The 19,934-nt window shown below is 45.0% G+C and overlaps 1 protein-coding gene across 1 annotated transcript in view; it reads left to right on the plus strand.

Annotated features, from left to right (window-relative positions):
* The first annotated feature begins 8,559 nt into the window (after window positions 1–8,559).
* Window positions 8,560–19,934, plus strand: part of cenpj (centromere protein J) — a 49,856-nt gene continuing 38,481 nt past the window's right edge. Inside the window, exons 1-6 of the mRNA XM_056288887.1 lie at window positions 8,560–8,668; window positions 9,152–9,501; window positions 16,198–16,324; window positions 16,783–17,007; window positions 17,122–17,272; window positions 19,621–19,726. Of these exons, the coding sequence (XP_056144862.1) occupies window positions 9,178–9,501; window positions 16,198–16,324; window positions 16,783–17,007; window positions 17,122–17,272; window positions 19,621–19,726 (933 nt within the window). The 5' untranslated portion in view covers window positions 8,560–8,668; window positions 9,152–9,177. The remainder of the gene's footprint in view (window positions 8,669–9,151; window positions 9,502–16,197; window positions 16,325–16,782; window positions 17,008–17,121; window positions 17,273–19,620; window positions 19,727–19,934) is intronic.

Consider the following 19,934-nt stretch of genomic DNA (forward strand, 5'->3'; position numbering starts at 1 on the left):
ATGGCTGCTGTATCCACCCCGCTCCTAGGTGCGGATTTCCTCTGTGCTTTCAACCTGCTGGTGGATTTTAACAACTGTCGCGTGATTGATGCCGTCTCTTTTGCGTCATACCCCTGCACGCTTGGGGGGGCTGGAGCGCTGTGCCTCGCTAACACACTCTCCACCGGGGATCCATACCAACGCCTGCTCGCAAATTTCCCCGAGCTCACCACACCCACCTTCTCCTCGGCGGTGGCCAAGCATGGCGTGGAACATCATATCACCACAGTGGGCCCCCCAGTTTACGCCCGGGCCCGACGCCTCGACTCGGCCAAGCTCGCAATAGCCAGGGACGAGTTTTCGACTATGGAGCGCCTCGGCATTGTCTGCCGTTCTGACAGCCCATGGGCTTCCCCTCTTCACATGGTTACTAAGGCCGACGGGGGTTGGCGCCCGTGCGGGGACTACTGTCGCCTAAACAATGCCACGACCCCCGACCGGTACTCCATACCGCACATACAAGATTTCTCTACCCCCCTGGCGGGCGCTGCCATCTATTCCAAAATCGACTTAGTGCGGGGGTATCACCAAGTGCCGGTCCACCCACTGGATGTCCCAAAAACGGCTGTCATCACACCCTTTGGGCTCTTTGAGTTTTTACGTATGCCTTTCGGCCTTAAAGGGGCGGCGCAGACGTTTCAGCGCCTTATGGATTCTGTGCTCCGCGACATGCCATTTTTGTTTGTGTACTTAGACGACATCCTCGTGGCCAGCGCGTCGGCGGAGGAACACATGACGCACCTCAGACAGCTGTTCGACAGGCTCAGCGAACACGGCCTCATCATCAACCCAGCTAAGTGTCAGTTCGGGGAGTCGTCCATCACCTTCCTCGGGCACCACATCACTCCACAGGGGGCCGTTCCCCTCCCTGCCAGGGTTGAGGCTGTCACCATGTTCCCCTGCCCCCGCACTGTACAGTCGCTGCAGGAATTCCTGGGCATGGTGAACTTTTATAACCGTTTCCTGCCCCGTGCCGCCCACATCATGCGTCCCCTGTATGAGGCCCTGCGGGGTAAGAAGTCTAAGGACGAGCTGGACTGGTCTTCGGGATGGACGAGGCTTTTGTGACCGCCAAGACCGCGCTGGCCAACGCTGCGCTGCTAGCTCACCCGTCGCCTGCCGCCCCCATAGCCCTTACAACGGATGCCTCCGACTACGCCGTGGGGGCCGTGTGTGAGCAGTGGGTGGGGGGGGGGCTGGCAGCCGTTGGCGTTCTTCAGTAAACAACTCCGTGAGAGCGAGCGCAAATACAGCACCTTTGATAGGGAACTACTGGGTCTCTTCCTCGCAACCAGACACTTTAGGTTCCTGGAGGGCCGACAGTTCACCGCTTTCGTGGACCACAAACCGCTGACGTTCTGTATGGCCAAAACCTCAGAACCGTGGTCTGGGCGTCAGCAGCGCCATCTCGCGGCGGTTTCCGAGTTTACCACGGACATACAACATGTGTCGGGCAAGGATAACTTCGTCACCGACTGCCTTTCACGGGCGGTTGTTAACGCCGTTCACTTGGGACTCGACTACGCCGCTATGGCAGCGGACCAAGCCAAGGAGGCGACCGTTCAACACTACCGGTTGACCCCTACGGCGCTACGGCTGGAGGACGTGACGTTCGACGCGGCCAACACCACCCTCCTCTGTGACATCTCCACCGGTCAACCGCGCCCCCTGGTGCCTACTTCCTGGCGGCGCCGAGTTTTCGACACCGTCCACGGCCTTTCCCACCCGGGAGTGAAGGCCTCGACCAAGCTGGTGAGCGTCAAGTTCGTTTGGCCTGGGCTCCGTAAGGATGTTAGAGCCTGGGCCGGCTCGTGTGTGGCGTGCCAACGCGCCAAGGTGCACCGCCATACCAAGGCCCCTTTGGCGCTGTTTGTGGTTCCAGAGAGGCGGTTTGACCACGTCAATGTTGTCCTGGTGGGTCCCCTGCCCCCCTCCCGTGGTTATACGTTCCTCCTCACTATTGTGGACAGGGCCACCAGGTGGCCAGAGGCTATTCCCTTGTCCTCCACGACGGCAGCAGAGGTAGCACGGGCGTTCATCGGCTGCTGGGCGGCCCGTTTCGGCACGCCTGGTGACATCACGAGCGACCGGGGCTCCCAGTTTACCTCGGAGCTCTGGACGGCGGTCGCTGAGCACCTGGGGGTGAAGATCCACCGCACTACGGCGTACAACCCGCAGAGCAACGGACTTTGTGAGCGGTTCCATCGGGACATGAAAGCCGCTCTGCGGGCAAGCCTCACTGGCTGCGACTGGATGGACCGGCTCCCGTGGGTCATGCTCGGCCTGCGTTCGGCCCCGAAGGAAGACCTCCAGACCTCCTCCGCTGAGCTGGTGTATGGCCAGCCCCTGCGGGTTCCGGGGGAGTTTCTTCCGGATGCTACGGCTCCCTGGTCGGCCGCCTCTCACCTCAGTGCGTCCCGGAGCGCTGCCGGTGCCTTTGCTCCCGTTCCGATGTCTCAACACTGCCTCCCCCGGTCCTACGTCCCCAAGGATCTGCCATCGGCGAGGTACGTCTTCATTAGGCACGACAGCCATCGGTCCCCGCTGCAGCCCCCATACGACGGGCCCTTCCGCGTCCTGGAGGCGGGGGATAAGAACTTTGTGGTGAACATGGGGGGCAGGCCGGAGCGGGTTGCTATAGACCGTCTCAAGCCCGCTCACTTGGACATTGGGGAGCCAATGCAATTGGCCCTACCCCCGCGGCGGGGGCGCCCTCCTAGGTCGGCCCCGGCACCTGCCTCTGTTTCCCCTCCTGTGAAGCGCAGCCGTTATGGCCGCAGGGTCCGCCCCCCAACTCGTCACCCGTTTTCCCCGTGACTTTGCACTATGTCATTGACTGTTCTGTTGTAGAGTCTATTTTTATGTTCATGACTTGCACTTTTGCTGTTTTGCATTGTTTTGTGTAGGTGAATTCTGGGGGGGCCTGTGTGGTGACCCACATCTATATATCGAGAGACATTCACCTAAGAGGACGGTGTACCTTTAAGGGAAGAGGCGAGGGGTCAGATAATGCACTTCCGGTTCAGTGTCGTTGTCGAACGTATGACATGCAAAGTTGGAGCTAGTAAACTACCTCGACTACGTCTACTCTCACGTCTCGTGTCTCGTTGTTTTCTAACTCCACAGTGTCTCTGTTTCCTCCCTCCGCGACTTCCACGGCTCCCCGCGTCTCCCTCGTCCCCAGCGACCTTCACGTTTTTCACCGGACCTCTCCTGCGATCTCCCCCCTTGTCCCTCTACCTGGACCCCTCCTTTAGGACTCGACTTCCCGGATCTCGGACCCGGACTGCCTCGGACAACCCCTCTTGGATCACGGACTGGACTTTCTCGCCAGGTGCACGCACATTATTTCAACACCCCCTTGTCATTTACGTACCGCACCACACATAGGCTAAGAACACTCACACATAGTTATACACGCAAACCACGGGACACCACACATAGTTTATTCACACATCCCACTAACAGAATGTTTTTCGCACCATACATTCCCCTCCCACAATAAAACCACCTTTTTTTTTTTTGATTTTGAAGTCATCCTGTGTCTGTCTGCCTTGGGTTTCGCCACACGGGTCGGGGTTTGGTGCGCGAGCACAACACCCACACTCTAAAATAGTGATGTCTTACAACTTGTATCAAACTTTTGGTGAATGGACATGATCTCATCGGTCTAAAATTGCCCAACATCACAATCTGGAGAGTCTTTGTCAAAGAATTATATCAATTTTCATCAAACAGAAACTCAATTTTTACAATATTTCTCCAAAGATGAGGTTGAAAAATCGAGAACAAAATTTTTTAAGTTTCTAATTGCACCAAAAATAAAGGAAGCGCACTTTAAAATTCTCAATGGAATATATCCTTCTGGAGAATTTTTAGGACATTTTTAGACTTTAAAAACTGCTCATTTTGCAATGAACACTGAAACAGCAGAACATGTGTTTCATGAATGTCAGTTTGCTGGTGCCTTTTGGGGAGATCTGCATTACCGGTTGTTTCCTAAATATGACAATTTCTCTGAACAAAAAAAAAAAAAGGATGTGATTTTAGGCATGCTTGTGAAAGATGGAACACATGGTTAGGCAATTAACACGATTATTATTCTTGGAAAGTTCTTTACACATAAGAACAGATTCCTGAAAACGCAGCCAAACTTCTGTGTATTTCATAGGGAACTGTCATTATTTCTCATCACTGAGGTCAATAAAGAAGAATGCTATGGAACTCTGACTTGCGGAAAACCCCTCCCCTCCCTTTCATTTATGTATTTTATTCTATTTATTTAATTCTTCATTTTCTTTACTTCCACCCCCCTTCTGTGTTTGTTGTATGTAGAATTTAAACGTTTCAATGAAGATTTTTTTAAATCAAGACTTCGAATATACAAACACATCAAGCCCAGCCAGTATACTCTAAAACAACAGAGTAGGCTAAGAACAGAACATCAAACATGTCAAAGACAATGAGAAACAAAATAAGGAAACAGAAATAGTAAATCAAAAAGAGATAAAATAGGACAATACAATATTCTAGGGGTTAAATTAGATTAAATAGTTCAAATGCAAAGAATTTTTGGGCATTTCTGTTTTTCATACATTTTAGAGATTTGGACAAAGTTACTAATTGGTTTTAAAGGCTGCTAAACGGGATTGCGTTTTGCAATATTTACATTTGTGTATAAAATATTTTGCCAAAATGATTACATTATTCATCAAGAATTCTAACTTTCTATCTTCCATAAACGTTCCAAATTTGACACTTTACTAGTAGAAAAGGAGGTAAAGCACCAATGCTAGACTTCATCCATACATACGAATTATACCAGAAATTATAAGAAACGTTACAGTGGAAAAATAAATGATCCGTTGTTTCTATGTCTGTCTTGCAAAATTGACAGAAATTACAGACTACATTGAATTTTAATCTTATAAATTCACTGGAGGGGTAAATATCAATTATGTTGAAGTGAACCTCTTTGGCTTTTTGGGGGGGGGTAGGGAATGAAATGTATCTTTTTCTAATTTTATGGGCATTCAAATATGAGTACATGTCTAAAATATAATTCCTTCTTAAAGGGTTAGGATAACATATCTTCAACAGAGAGTTTCTGATAAAGAGATTATTGCAGGTTCTGTCAGCGAATTTTAAGTCGTCAATCATTAAGGGGCGAAGTGTGGGGCTGACAGTGGAGTAAATAAGACACGTGAGACCATCATCTTGAGTTGTATAGGGATCGCACCTATAACCATGTCATAGACCTTTACAGAGGAGGATAAACTATATTTCAAACACAACTCATTATAATTCAATAAACTGCTTCTGTCATCCATGATGTGTGCAATGGACCAAATACCCTTCTTCCACCATTCTTCCAAAAACAAAGATTTTCCCTTAAACAGGACACATCTATTATTCCAAATTAGAACTGCATGGGGGATAAAGTTGTGTCTAAACAATAGTTTCCAATATTGCAAAACTTGTTTATGAAAGGCGCATAAACGTAACAGTATCTTGGACAGTTCAAAATCACAGTTCAAAAGAAAAGCAATCCCTCACGGCTTTTTAAAGATTGCATTAGGAATGGCAAGAAGAAGAAGAAGAAGAATATTGTATTGTCCTGTTTTATTTGATCTCTTTTTAATTTTCTATTTCTGTTTCCTTGATTTGTTCTCATTGTCTTTGACATGTTTGATGTACTGTTCTTAGCCTACTCTGTTGTTTTAGAGTATACTGGCTTTGTTTGATGTGTTTGTATATTTGAAGTCTTGATAAAAAAAAATCAAGAAGAAGCGGAAGAAGAAAAAGAAGAAGAGGAAGGGGGGGACATATCCCCCTGGTGGTGAACCCGAATTGTAGCGACCCTGTACTGTTGGGATTAGTGGAGTCAGTCTTTCGTCTCTGCTCTCTGCCAATCACGGGAATGCATCTTATGTCGGTAAGTGTGCGTGCTGAATTTTTCGTTTTTGAGGGAGACGTTGCACCTGTCCTCTTGACGCAGTTTCGGATGATTAAATAAAGACAAAGAATTCAACTCTTGTCTCTGACTTATAATTGACACATTACAATTCAATTCAAAATTTTATTGCAGACCCAGGGTCCATAACAGACAAAGACAAATAGGTAAAAGAAAAACTCCAGACAATACAAAGAGTAAACACAGTAAAATAACATAAATGGAACAAATCAGTGTCTTATAAGAAGGCAGCTATACCAGTGGTCCCACTGCCGGGATTGGTAGCGTGTGGCACCGAATCTTATCTTAGTTAAACTGTTGATGATTACATTATCAGAGTCATTGAGCCGGCAAATAAATTTATACATGAGATGTCTTAGAAGAGCCTGAAAGGTATTGACTTCTGCAGCCACAAACATTTCACTTGCACTACACCATCTAGGTCTTTTTAGCAGTATTCCCATAGCATCATTATAAGCTACTCGAAGCCTCTGTAAGCTTGCTTTTTTATAGTTTGACCACAGGTGTGCATTAGTGTTGTACACTATGCTCTGAACAGACATCTTCACATTAACCGAACACATCCCAAACTTGTGTCACAGAGTGTTTGCTTGTGCATACATCATGCGGCATTGCCTATAAATATCATCGTCTGTCATTTGTTCAGTAATATAATGTCCAAGATATTTCACCTTATTACATACCCCAAGAGTATTATCAGACAATTTAAAATCAGGAAGTTTTAGATGATTGACCTCTCTGGTTCTGCTGATCATGACAACACGCTTACTAGTGTAACCGGTTATTTTCTTGCCCGGTGCGAGATTCGATACGGGGTGTACTGCGCCACAAGGCGACATCACTAACCGCGCGACTAAAGGGTCATACCCGTTAGCTAGGGCCTAACGTGTCTTATTAGTAGTTTACACTAGCATTGTATCTGATATCATGCTCCACACCATACACAGAACATATATCAAGGAGCTGCTGGAGACCAGCGCTACAGGGACTAAGGATGACAAGGTCATCTGCATACATGGTTCACCAAGGTATTACCAATCATGCACCCAGTGTTACAGGCTTTCAACTGCTTGGACAAATCATCAATATATAAATTGTAGAGAACTGGAGACAGAATTCCCCCTTGTCTGACACCATTGCTAACCCCAAATAGGGCTGAAACACTATTACCCCCATTTCACTTGCATAGTGTGGTGGGCATACCAATAAGCCAGAATTCTCACAATGTATTGTAACGTGCGTGGATAAGAAGACACGATGGCCGCTGGCTCGCGGGGCGGGGCTGACCCCTTAGTCCAGCGGTCAGCGATGTCTCCTGCGGTGCGGGCGATACGGGTTCGCCTCGCGGCCGCGGCACTTCCTGTAGTTGCGTTGTCCCCCGAATTCGCTACAGTACTTTGGCACCCCTCTTTGACTCAACTTAACAAACAACTGTCTATGATTAACACGATCAAAAGCTTTAGAAGCATCAATAAAACACACAAGAACCAATGAGTTTTGGCCTCTGTATTTGTTAATAATTTCCTTTAAGGCATATATACATAAGCCAGTGCCATGTTTAGCTTTAAAACCAAACTGGTTATCCGTGGAGTTGATAAATTAATGTACTCTATCCAGCAGTATTCTTTCTAGGACTTTTGACAGTATGCTGTCTAGAGCTATAGGCCTGTAGTTCTCTAGGCTACATACTTTACCAGCTTTGTCCTTAATGACTGGCACTAACACCACAGACAACATGTAGTTTTGTTAACAAGCCATGGACCATAAAGCCAGCAAATCAAATAGCAAGGAGAGGAGCTATCCTTGGACTGGCATATTTAAGGTGTTCAGCAGTAATATGATATAAGCCACTTGCCTTGTTAACAGACAGCTTGTTTATAGCTTTCAATATGTTAACCTATTATATATTACAATATGTTAACCTTGTTGTTTGAAACACCGCGAGTTCACCTGGAAGTGATTTTGAAGGAGCTGATTCGTTCAAACATTTTGGTATAGGCAGGTGAAAGAAACTGGATGAAAGTGAATGGAACGTAATAAAAAATAGAACAAAAATAGAAATAATAAATGAAAAGGGAAAGGAATAGAATTGGTATCAGAGTTATTCCTCTCATGTATTACAAACACGGTCAAACGCGGCACTGACAAGCTTTTACTTTTCATATTTGTTCACGGTGCTCGAAAAAAAGGTGTGTTTGATAGCGATTTTTAATGCTTTGCATTTATTTGTTTACGTCTCACGTCGCAAACGTACTAAAGAGGGATTAAAATGCTCAGACTTGAAAGGCGTTAATGGTACGATCAAGTTATAACACGGTTGGACGTATCCTTTACCGTCATGCTTGGCCAAAATCAAACTGGCCCATATCACGAACGGAAATTAATACTATCAAAATATTAACGTATGACAAAACTGAAATTCCAAAATATAAACATGGCTGAAACGATTCGCGTTTGAGCAATTTTAACTACACTACACTACCCAAGATGCAACAATACTTATTGGAAAGGCGGGGAGGGGTTATTTCCTTTACTCGCGGGGGTTTGTTTTGTTATGGCGGCAGGTTTTGAAACTCCTGCCGTTTGCCGTTGTTTATCTCCAGGCTTTAGCGCGATAAATATCACGACTAATTAAAACCGTCGTCTTTATTGCAGGTAAATAATGCATGTTACTGATGCTGTTTAGTTAATATGGTTGCACCCTCTCCTAAATTGCGATTTCCGATAACTTCATTCGAAACTTTTTGCGCTTGCCTACGGAGTAGTTAGCTACAGTCCGTGCGTACTGGAAACTCCAGCGTTAGACGTGCTTACTGATTACTGTGTTTTAAGACGCGCTTACTGGCATAGCAGCACTTTGCAAAGTTGTTTAAACGGAAAGATAAATAGCATATAACAGTGTAATTCAACCACCGAGTCTAGTTGCGTGTCTCCTGCTGTTGCTAACAACAACACCCCTTTAAACAAACACATCTCCGGTGACATGTTTGCTATGTGATTAACTCTATCCACGTAAACCGGCTACTATAGGTAGCCTTTTCCAGACCCGGGTGTATTCTATAAATGTCACCAACGTTTATTAATGGATGTCTGACACTTAACCTGTCGCAATAATCTGCTTTCTTAACCCTGGATTAGCGAGCCGGTTGACAGTGAACCTGGTCATGACATCTCCACCTGGATCGGAGTTCTCTCAGGCAGACTTAGTCGCCCGGTGGATGCCGAGCAGCTCCAGAGCCGGGGTGATCCTGGACCCCTGCCTGGACTTGGGCGACTCTCTGCGACACCTCCGACCGAGCCGGGGCTCTCCGCCGCGGGGACCCGACGACTCCTTCAGCGCTCACTTCGCTCCTTTGCCGGCCTCTACGAACAGCAGTTGCCTCAGCGTCAACGTTATGTCCGACAGGCAGTCAGCAGGGAAACTGGATATTTTTGTAGATCCTGCAAGCAAATCACACGAGCTTTCCCTGATGATGAAGCTTGAACAGGTAAGATATCTTTTTCTTTTTTTTTTTTACAAAGTTGAAATTCGTGATTTCCCTGATCTGGCCCTCCCCGAGGCAGCCAAAACTACCAGTGAGGTGTAGCAGCCACTTGAGTGCCGTCAACTCAGCAGATAACAGTTACCACAATTGTAAAAATGGCATGCCGTGGTACACAATTTTTGTATCTTAACTTAATGATAACGAGAATCTATGACCAAGTATTCCTCTAAAAATGGGGTCTGAAATATGAGAGGAATTATCTGAAAACTAGTTTTGGTTTGATATTATACTATAAGTTACCAAACATATATATAGAAATACAGCGACAGGCATGGGCGCAAGTCCATGAATACTGGGATGGCATCCAGCACTTTACCTGTAGGGTTAGTGGTTGTGTCAGGAAGGGCATCTGATGTAAAGTTTTGCCAAATCATTATATTTTGCCAAGACCATACCGTATTGGTCAAGGCCCGGGTTAACAACGACTGCCACTGGTGCTGTGGAAACTGTAAAATCTGCTGTGGCGACCTCTGGGAAACAGGAAACAAGCCAAAAGAAGACGAAGATATATCGTATAAAATTCTGCATCATTACCGTGATAATTTTTTCCAAATTGCCCAGCACTACAAACGACATCAAACAACAAGACAAGACTGTTCTACTGTAATATTGGTTGTAGAATTGGTACACTACCTGTCCAACGGGAGCATTACCACATCATCATTACATTTTCAATCCTTTTTCCTGCTTGACTGGGCAAACATTTCAACAGCAGTATATGGAGAGTGTCTCCAACCACAGTAAACATGGCAGTTAGTCTTATGTAACCTGGTTCCATTGTCCAGATGGATAAAATACCTGTTTATGGAGAAAAATACCAGATTTCAGCATTAAACCTATTCAGCGTATGATCTGTTTTCAATTTTCAAAATTCACCCATACCTCTCAGGCTCATGTTCCTTCTCTAACTGTAAAGAATCTTCTTGAAAGAGGCTAATGTGTTTAGCGTTTTCATCTCTCGTTAAATACCCTAGGGAATGAGATTATGCACTCGAAGAAAGGTGAAGCATTTTTGTCACTAGGAAGTGGGTATTCCTTGAGAAAATGAGCACTAAATCATTGAATGGTTTATGTAGGAACAATTAAGGACATTGTTTTACCAATACACATGATATGATAATACACTCCCCAGCGCTATAGTCCACAGTAAGCATGAATACCAATTGAGACAACAAGCTAATGTGTTAATCCATGTCCTGACCTCGTGTACTAACATTTGACTACTTTGTCATGAATCTAGTGGTCCATCTTCACAGACAGCATCACTTACTATGCAGCCTAACCCGGCTTTTGGTGGGTTGAGCCTGTGTGTGCTGTCATGTCATTGGGGTTATTGAGAAGTGTCATGGAACTTTACCTGTGTACACTGTGGACTCAGAAATAATTACACAAAACAACGATGGTTGATTGCTAAAAGACCATTAGTATTGTACAATACAGAGACAAGACAATTAGTTTTATACTTCTTCTTTCGGCTTGTTCCCTGTTTTTCAGGGATCACTACAGTGGGTTTTATCGTTTCCATTGGTACCCTGTGAGGGCACAGCACCAATGGCGGCTGTTGTTAACTCGGGCCTTGACCGATCCAATATAGTCTTGTCAATCCACATATTTTACGTCGGATGCCCTTCCTGACACAACCACCAACCCTATGGATGGGGGCATAGGTAAAGCGCTGGATGCCATCCCAGTATATATGGACTTAAGCCCATGCCTGTCACCACAAGACAATTAGTTTTATACAATACAGAGAAATACAAGTCAGACCACCTCATGGGCCACTGCCCTGTATTTCTCAAAAGACACAATGGAGTTGTCTTCCTTATATACCTTTTCAAGACAAAGAAAGACTTATTCATTGGTCAACTTTAGCCAACTAATGAATATACATTTCCCATGCCTAATTTCATAGGTTGGTTAAACATCTGGTTATCTCCAGCCAAGGTGGAACATATAGAATTACAAAGCACTTAGACACAGACTACAGCCCTGACCCTCAATAAGCGGAGAGCCAAATGTCTTGCCCATACTGATCCATTGGTACTAACGCACCTGTCATAACGTGAAATAAAATGCGCAACATGTGAAATAAAGTTTGATTTTGATTATTGATTTTGATATACTTTATTAATCCCCATGGGAAAATTCATGCTCTGCATTTAACCCATCATAGCTGTGAAGCTAGGAGCACTGGGCAGCTGCCATGCAGCGCCCGGGGACCAACTCCAGTTTGTCTTGCCATGCCTCGGTCAGGGGCACAGACAGGCGTATTAACCCTAACATGCATGTCTTGCTGATGGTGGGAGAAACCGGAGCACCCGGAGAAAACCCACTGCAGACACGGGGAGAACATGCAAACACCACACAGAGGACAACCTGGGATGACCCCCAAGGTTGGACAACCCCGGGGTCTTCTTGCTGTGAGGCGACAGCGCTAACCACTGGGCCACCATGCTGCCCGTGCGTGCTGCTCTACTTTATTTTGGCCTTACCCCACACATACACTTGACCTATGCTGTAGAGCGCGTGTAGATGTAAAATGTACTGTGCGCTTTCTACGGTCCTTGACTACACAGAGCCACTCACCAGCTAAGTCACAGATAACCAATAAAGCCACTTTATTTATTTGTTTGTTTGTTTTTTGTTATTGTACAGTTGTTCGGTTACAATGAAATTTGTCTTCTGCATTTAACCCATGCTATTGTATAGGCACAGTTGGCAATTGCAGCACCCGGGGACAAACTCCAGTTCTTCTTTCCATTGCCTTGGTCAGGGGCATAGACAGAAGTATTAACCCTAACGTCTCGATGCGCTAGCGCCCCCTCTGGTCGGTTGGGGCGCCTGTTCGGGGGGGAGGGGGAACTGGGAGGAATAGCGTGATCCTCCCGCATGCTACATCCCCCTGGTGAAACTCCTCACTGTCAGGTGAAAAGAAGTGGCTGGCAACTCCACATGTGGTAGTCTGCAGCCCTCCCTGGATCGGCAAAGGGGGTGGAGCAGCGATCGGGATGGCTCGGGAGGACCCCCCCCCCAAAAAAACCATAAAAAAGGGGGAGGGGGAACTGGGAGGAATAGCGTGATCCTCCCGCATGCTACATCCCCCTGGTGAAACTCCTCACTGTCAGGTGAAAAGAAGTGGCTGGCAACTCCACATGTGGTAGTCTGCAGCCCTCCCTGGATCGGCAAAGGGGGTGGAGCAGCGATCGGGATGGCTCGGGAGGACCCCCCCCCAAAAAAACCATAAAAAAACCCGAACATGTCTTTTTGATGGTGGGAAGAAACCGGAGCACCCAGAGGAAACCCAAGCAGACATGGGGAGAACATGCAAACTCCACACAGAAAGCACCTGGGGCGGCCTGGGGTTCGAACCCAGGACCTTCTTGCTGTGAGGCAACAGTGCTAACCACTAGGCCACCATGCCGCCCCACTAACTGTCCTAAACCAAGAACATTGCCTATATGAAAAAACGCATTGTCAACCAGGATATTCGTGAGTTCAACTCTGACAGGACTGATCGGTCTTGTTTTATTTTACCGGATCATGCCAATGCCAGACCGACATGCTTGATATGCATGCAAACCGTAGCTGTCTGCAAAGCAGATAATCTAAAGCAGCACTTCAACACTATGAATGCTGTCAATTTTAATGCCAACTACCTTACAAAATCAGATCACCGCAAACAAAAAAATAGCAAATATGGTAACATCATACAAGCACTTCGTTTCTACTATCTGTAAATCAACGTTGGCACAAGAGAGTGCAACGGCTGCATTCCGGCATGTTTCATGGAACCTTGCTAAAGCTAAGAAGCCATTTGCTGATGCTGAGTTGATTAAAATGTATGTAATTGATATGGATGGTGAAGTTTTAAGTCATGAGAAAAACAAGAAAACAGTTGTGCCATTGTCGGCTAACACGGCAACAAGTACAGTAGAACGTTTAGCGGAGGAGTGTTTTTTCAATTTACTCACTGATTTGAAGAAAGTAGAAGCCATATCACTAGCCATAGACTCGTCCTGTGACTGAACCAATATGGAACAGCTATCTGTGTTCACAAGATTTTTTGATGGGAAGACCTACTTTGTTTGCTTCCTCTGCCTGGGTGCACAACTGGGGAAATCATCTTTAATGAATAACAGTTTGAATGGCTTGGATGTGAGCAAATTGTGTCCGTTTTCACTGATGGGGCTCCATCAATGGTGGGACAACACAAGGGCTTGGTAAGAAGGCTTGCCACTGCTAGCCCAGCACTCTTAGCATTTCATTGCATTATTCACAAATCAGTGTTGTGTGCTAAACTGTGTTGGGGAAATCAAAGAAGCGATGGATACTGTGACGAGACTGGTAAATCTCATTCGCGAGAGTTCTAGTCTGTAACACTGCCTTTTCGGAGAATTGCTGGAGGAAATGTCAGCGGAACCCAAGGATCTTTTGCTGCATAATGATTTTCGCTGGCACTGCAAAGGCCATGTGTTGGAGAGGGTGTGTGACCTGTGTGATGAGCTTGTGTCGTTTTTATCTGGACTGCGGAGCCAAAAAGTCCAAGAATATCAGAGGTGTTTGAGTGACAATAAGGTGATGGCATATGTTATTTTTTTGTGTGACATCTTGTCTCATGTAAATCACCTCAATCTGCAATTACAAGGCAAGAACCACAGTGTTGCGGACATGTATGAGGCGGTTGAAGCTTTCCATCAAAGCTGAACCTTTTGGAGAGAGACATTCACAGGAGAAAGTTGCACTTTCCATGGTTGGGAGCATTGCGTGATGAATGAAATGTGGGAGGATCCAGCAAATAAGGATTTCGTGACGAGCCTGGCAGAAAACTTAAAAGAACGGTTTGAAGGCTCCCCTAAACTCTCAGGTGACATCCTCCTCTTCTTGAGACAGCCGTTCTCCGTTTTGGCTGATAGCTAGTGGACTGCAGAGGCCAAAAGGCTGGTACCTTCCATGGATGAGAACTCTTCAGAAGGAGGTCTTGGAGACGGGAACATCTGATTTGCTCAAAGCACAACACAAGGACATTAGGATAAGTGACTTTTGGATCAACGGGGTTCCCCAAGCTCAATTCAAAAACGTGAGCACAATTGCAATGCTCCTCACAATTTTCCCCTCCATGTACCTATATGTAAGTCATCGTTTTCTTCAATGAACTCAGTCAAGAACCAGGAAAGAAAAAGACTCTCCAATGCACATCTTGGCCAATGCCTCAGGCTTGCCACAACAGAATGCAGGCCTGACATCAGAAGGATTGCCTTATCCTGTCACTCTCACTGATTGGTGAATGAACATCCATTTATTTTTGTCCATTTGTCCATAATTAAATGGTTGGTTTTGGACTTATTTTGATTAAATAATGCATTTTTTCCCCCTCGTTTGACCTTCAACACAGTCTTTGAGAATCCCAGGCCTAAATTACTATTACTACTAATGATGATGATAATAATAATCGTAATAGCAGCAACACGATCTGTACATAAAACAACTTTTACTGGTGCAATGGAGGAAAAAAAAAAACCCGGACGTTTTGGCCCTTGGCTTGGCATGCATGACATAATTTGGCCCTTGAGGAAAACTAATTAGGGAACCCTGGACTACAGGGAGAAACAGAGAGACACTTGAAGAGCTCTCTATATGACAGCTCCTAGTTGTACAAGACATTGTAAGAAATGAACAGAAGACAGGAAGTGGAGAAAAAAAACTTTCCATCCCTTCATCTTAGATATTCCTTACCCCTCTCTTGAGAGTTCAGAGCCTAGTACTAGAATGCACAGACCTTCTTTAAATCAGATTTGACCAACATGGTATAGAGAATCAAATACACAATAAATAAAGATAATTCTTAATGTGTTACGCCAATTTCCTTCATAGAAGGCACACTCCCTCACTGGTGTTTCACTGAGTTAGACCCCAACACCTTAAGAAAGCTCCACAGTGCATTTCAGCATCCACCTCTACACGTACTCTCAGCAGGCTCAAAAACGCTATGACTGTTTTAACAAAACCCTGTGTAAAATATACTTCTTCACACACTGCCTTGTACCTGCGATTCAGTCTACAGCTTACATCTGTTGTGACATTGCAGTCTCAAAAGCAATAGGCCAAGAGAATGACTGATTGTTGGCTTGAAATAGCCTATCCAGAAAATCAAAAATCAGAATGTATGAAATCAGATTTGAAATCAGTGTTAATACTGTGATGTGTAATGAAGTGTTGGCACTGTCAAGAAAGAAATGTCTTAGGGGTGTGAATTAGTTTATTTTTAGTTATTTAGTTTGGATTTCTATGTTTTTGTGTCACTTTTTTTCTGTTTTCCTAATATCTTTACACAACACATTCTTGCATGTAAGTATACTATCTGCTTGCTTCCCTTCACTCGTTTGCTTGTTCTTCTGACTAACTATTGATGTTGGACAGGTAAGTGGCAGCCAAGGACTGTGGACCCAAGCCCTAAAAAGATGCAAGCGCATATGTAAAGATTAGAAATGTATTTATTATTTCATGTGAAATATTGTGTCAGTAGTCTGTCTGTTAGTGGACACAAGTCAAACTGTATGAGAAACACTAGGGGTGGGTTTGGAGGAATCAAACTAAGGGTATATGCGTGTATGTGTGTGTGCACCTGTGTGCATTCCCTAGTTAAAGCAGTGGCAGCAGCAAATGCAGGACCAGCTGAAAACCCATCAGCTGGAGGAGCTTCTTCGCCTACAGGAGGAACAGAAAAGGCTGCTGGGAGTAACGAATGGCTCACAGCACTGTGACGCAGGTAAGCAAGGAAACGATACTTTCAGCCAAGCAATCTGATAACTTTAACAATGTCATATTCAAAATGATCTTTTCACTCTCCGGTTTAAGAAAAGTCAGCCAGCTAATGTAATGCTCATGAAAAGTAAACTATATCTGTAAACCTTATCAATATATATCATCTTTACTAGCGTAAATAAATCAAAAAGACATGTATGTTAGGGTTAACACTCCTGTCTGTGCCCCTGACTGAGGCATGGCAAGCCGAACTGGAGTTGGTCCCCGGGCGTTGCACGGAGGCTACCCTCTGCCCCTAGCTGCACAACTAGGATGGGTTAAATACAGAGAGGAATTTCCCTATGGGCGGGGATCATTAAAGTATATATACGTATATATATATATAAAAAAGACATATGCAGAGAACATCTCCGTCTCTGTCCACATAGACAGCTGAATGTAATGCAGTAATGCATTTTGCAGATTACACAGAGATGTCCAGGCTCTCAGGAGCAGACTGGGAAGAGACCACACTTCAGGGAGCCTCTCCTCATAGTGAAGTGCCATACAGCCCCACCATTAATCACCACAGAGCCCCTCGTCCCCCTCCCTGTGCGCCTCAAACGGTCACGAAGTCGCCACAGGAAGGAAGGAAAGGTCCACTACGAAGAGAACAAGACCATGAGGAGAGGGACAGCCAGGCAGGTGGTGGGACAGCTTTTTTTAAAAAATTTTTTTTTTTACATAAATTGTGCATATTAGCCATTGAACAAGGTACTTGGCCCACCTATATGAACCTCTTAATACATTTTATTCTGTCAGGAACAGATATATTAAGTTCCACAGAAAAGGACCAAGAAAAGAGTTTGGATATAAACCTTTCTGAGAGGCATAAAGCTACACTAATGGCCCATAATGGCAAGTCCATCACTGAAGACCACCATGGTGATGAAGAGAACAGCTTAAAGGACAGGTAACCATTTTCACAAATGAACTCCTGTATTGTTGTTACAGTACATGCGAAGCATGTCATTTTCTTGTTATTCGTTAGTCTGCATAATACAGATATGTTGCTGAATGGCTGTAAGGCTTTATATTTACATAGTGAGAAAGAGATACAGTAAATTTAAATTCAATTTACTTTATTGGCATGACTATGACGAACTACAGTATTGCCAAGTATTGTAAGTACAGTATTGCCATAAATAACATGGACACCCTTAGGCCTTCAATTTGGGCGAGGGAATGTTTGCACAACCCCTAACAAAAATGGGAGACACCTCAGGAAGGGCACTAAAGGATTTATAAGATATATAAACTGAATTTATGTAACTCATGACTCATGGCTCAGTGAAGCAGCAGAGTACTGCACATACCAGATGTTGGAGATTTCATAGGCAATTTATGCATGTGTGTTTTTTTTAAAATGTTTTTTGTTTCAATATTTTTGTTGATTTTGTGTGTGTGCATATGCACATTTGTCTGTTGGAAGGTGTTTGCTGTGTGTGTGTGGTTATACATATTGGACTGAATATATTCAGTGTGTCTTTATGCACATTTGTTTGCATGTTTTCTGTGTGTGTTTATTAATCAGGAAAATTAATTGTTATATATTATATGATTAATATTAATATGTATATTAATCAGGAAGTGCGGTGGATTAGCAAGGAGGAAGTGAGGGCAGCTATGAAGAGGATGAAGAGTGGAAAGGCTGTTGGTCTTGATGACATACCTGTGGAGGCATGGAGATGTTTAGGAGAGATGGCAGTGAAGTTTTTAACTAGATTGCTTAACACAATCTTGGAAAGTGAGAGGATGCCTGAGGAGTGGGGAAGTAGCATACTGGTACCGATTTTCAAGAATAAGGGCGATGTGCAGAACTGTAACAACTACAGAGGTATGAAGTTGATCAGCCACAGCATGAAGATATGGGAAAGAGTAATAGAAGCTAGATTAAGAGGAGAGGTGACGATTAGCGAGCAGCAGTATGGTTTCATGCCATGAAAGAGCACCACAGATGCGATGTTTGCTTTGAGAATGTTGATTGAGAAGTATAGAGAAGACCAGAAGGAGTTACATTGTGTCTTTGTGGATTTAGAGAAAGCATATGACGGTGCCGAGAGAGGAGGTGTGGTATTGTATGAGGAAGTTGGGAGTTGCGGAGAAGTAGGTAGGAGTGGTGCAGGATATGTATGAGGGAAGTGTGACAGTGGTGAGGTGTGTGGTTGGAATGTCAGAAGGGTTCAAGGTGGAGGTGGGATTACATCAAGGATCGGCTCTGATCCCTTTCTTGTTTGCAATGGTGATGGAAAGGTTGATGGATGAAATCGGGCAGGAGTCTGCATGGACTATGATGTTTGCAGATGACATTGTGATCTGTAGCGAGAGTAGGTTGCAGGTGGAGGAGAGGTGGAGGTATGCACTGGAGAGAAGAGGAATGAAAGTCAGCAGCAAGACGGAATACATATTGCATGGATGAGAGGGAGGACAGTGGAATGGTGAGGATGCAAGGATAGAGGCGACGAAGGCGTATGAGTTTAAATACTTGGGTTCAACTGTACAAAGTAACGGGGATTGCAGGAGAGAGGTGAAGAAGAGAGTGCAGGCAGGGTGGGGTGGGTGGAGAAGAGTGTTAGGAGTGATTTGCGACAGAAGGGTACCAGCAATAGTTAAAGGGAAGGTTTACAAGATGGTTGTGAGACCAGCTATGTTATATGATCTGGAGACAGTGGCACTGACAAAAAGACAGGAGGCGGAGCTGGAGATGGCAGAGTTGAAGAAGCTAAGATTTTCATTGGGAATGATGGGAGAAGGACAGGATTAGGATGAGTACATTAGAGGGACAGCCCAAGTTGGATGGTTTGGAGACGAAGCAAGAGAGACAAGATTGAGATGGTTTGGACATGTGTGGAGGAGAGATGCTGGGTATATTGGGAGAAGGATTTTGAATATGGAGCTGCCAGGGAAGAGGGAAAGAGGAAAGCCAAAGAGGAGGTTTATGGATGTGGTGAGAGAATGCATGCAAGTGGCTGGTGTGTCAGAAGAAGATGCAGAGGGCAGGAAGAGATGAAAACGGATGATCTGCTGTGGCAGCCCCTAATGGGAACAGCCGAAAGTAGTAGTAGTAGTTTTCTGTGTGTATGTTTGTATATTTGCATGCTTAAGTCTGAATGTGTGTGTGCTTGTGTTTGAGCACATTTGTCTTTTGGATTTGTTTGATGTGTGTAGGTGTTTGTTTGAATGCACTTATGTCTGCTTGAATGTGTTCCTTGTATATGTATTTAAGTTTGTGTGTGTGTGTGTCTGTCTGTCTTCCCCCAGGCCCATAAAGCCAGGTATCAGTGGTCAGAAGCAGACGTTTGAGGAGCTGTTGGAGGAGCAGTTGAGGCTGGAGGAACAGAGGCTTCGATTGGCCCAGGAGCAACAGGTTAGATAGAACAAAAGGTTTTTCCTTGTAGCTTGTAGGCTTGTAACAGCAAAGTGGTTCTCCTGCTGACTGTTGATGCCCATATTTTGTTAGTACAAAAAATGAAAGCAAGGGCGTCCGGGTAGCATAGCAGTCTATTTTGTTGCCTACCAACATGGGGCTCTCCGGTTTGAGTCCCCGTGTTGCTTTCCGGCTTGGTCGGTTGCCC

This window comes from Lampris incognitus, chromosome 11 (assembly GCF_029633865.1).
Source record: "Lampris incognitus isolate fLamInc1 chromosome 11, fLamInc1.hap2, whole genome shotgun sequence".
Lineage (NCBI taxonomy): Eukaryota > Metazoa > Chordata > Actinopteri > Lampriformes > Lampridae > Lampris > Lampris incognitus.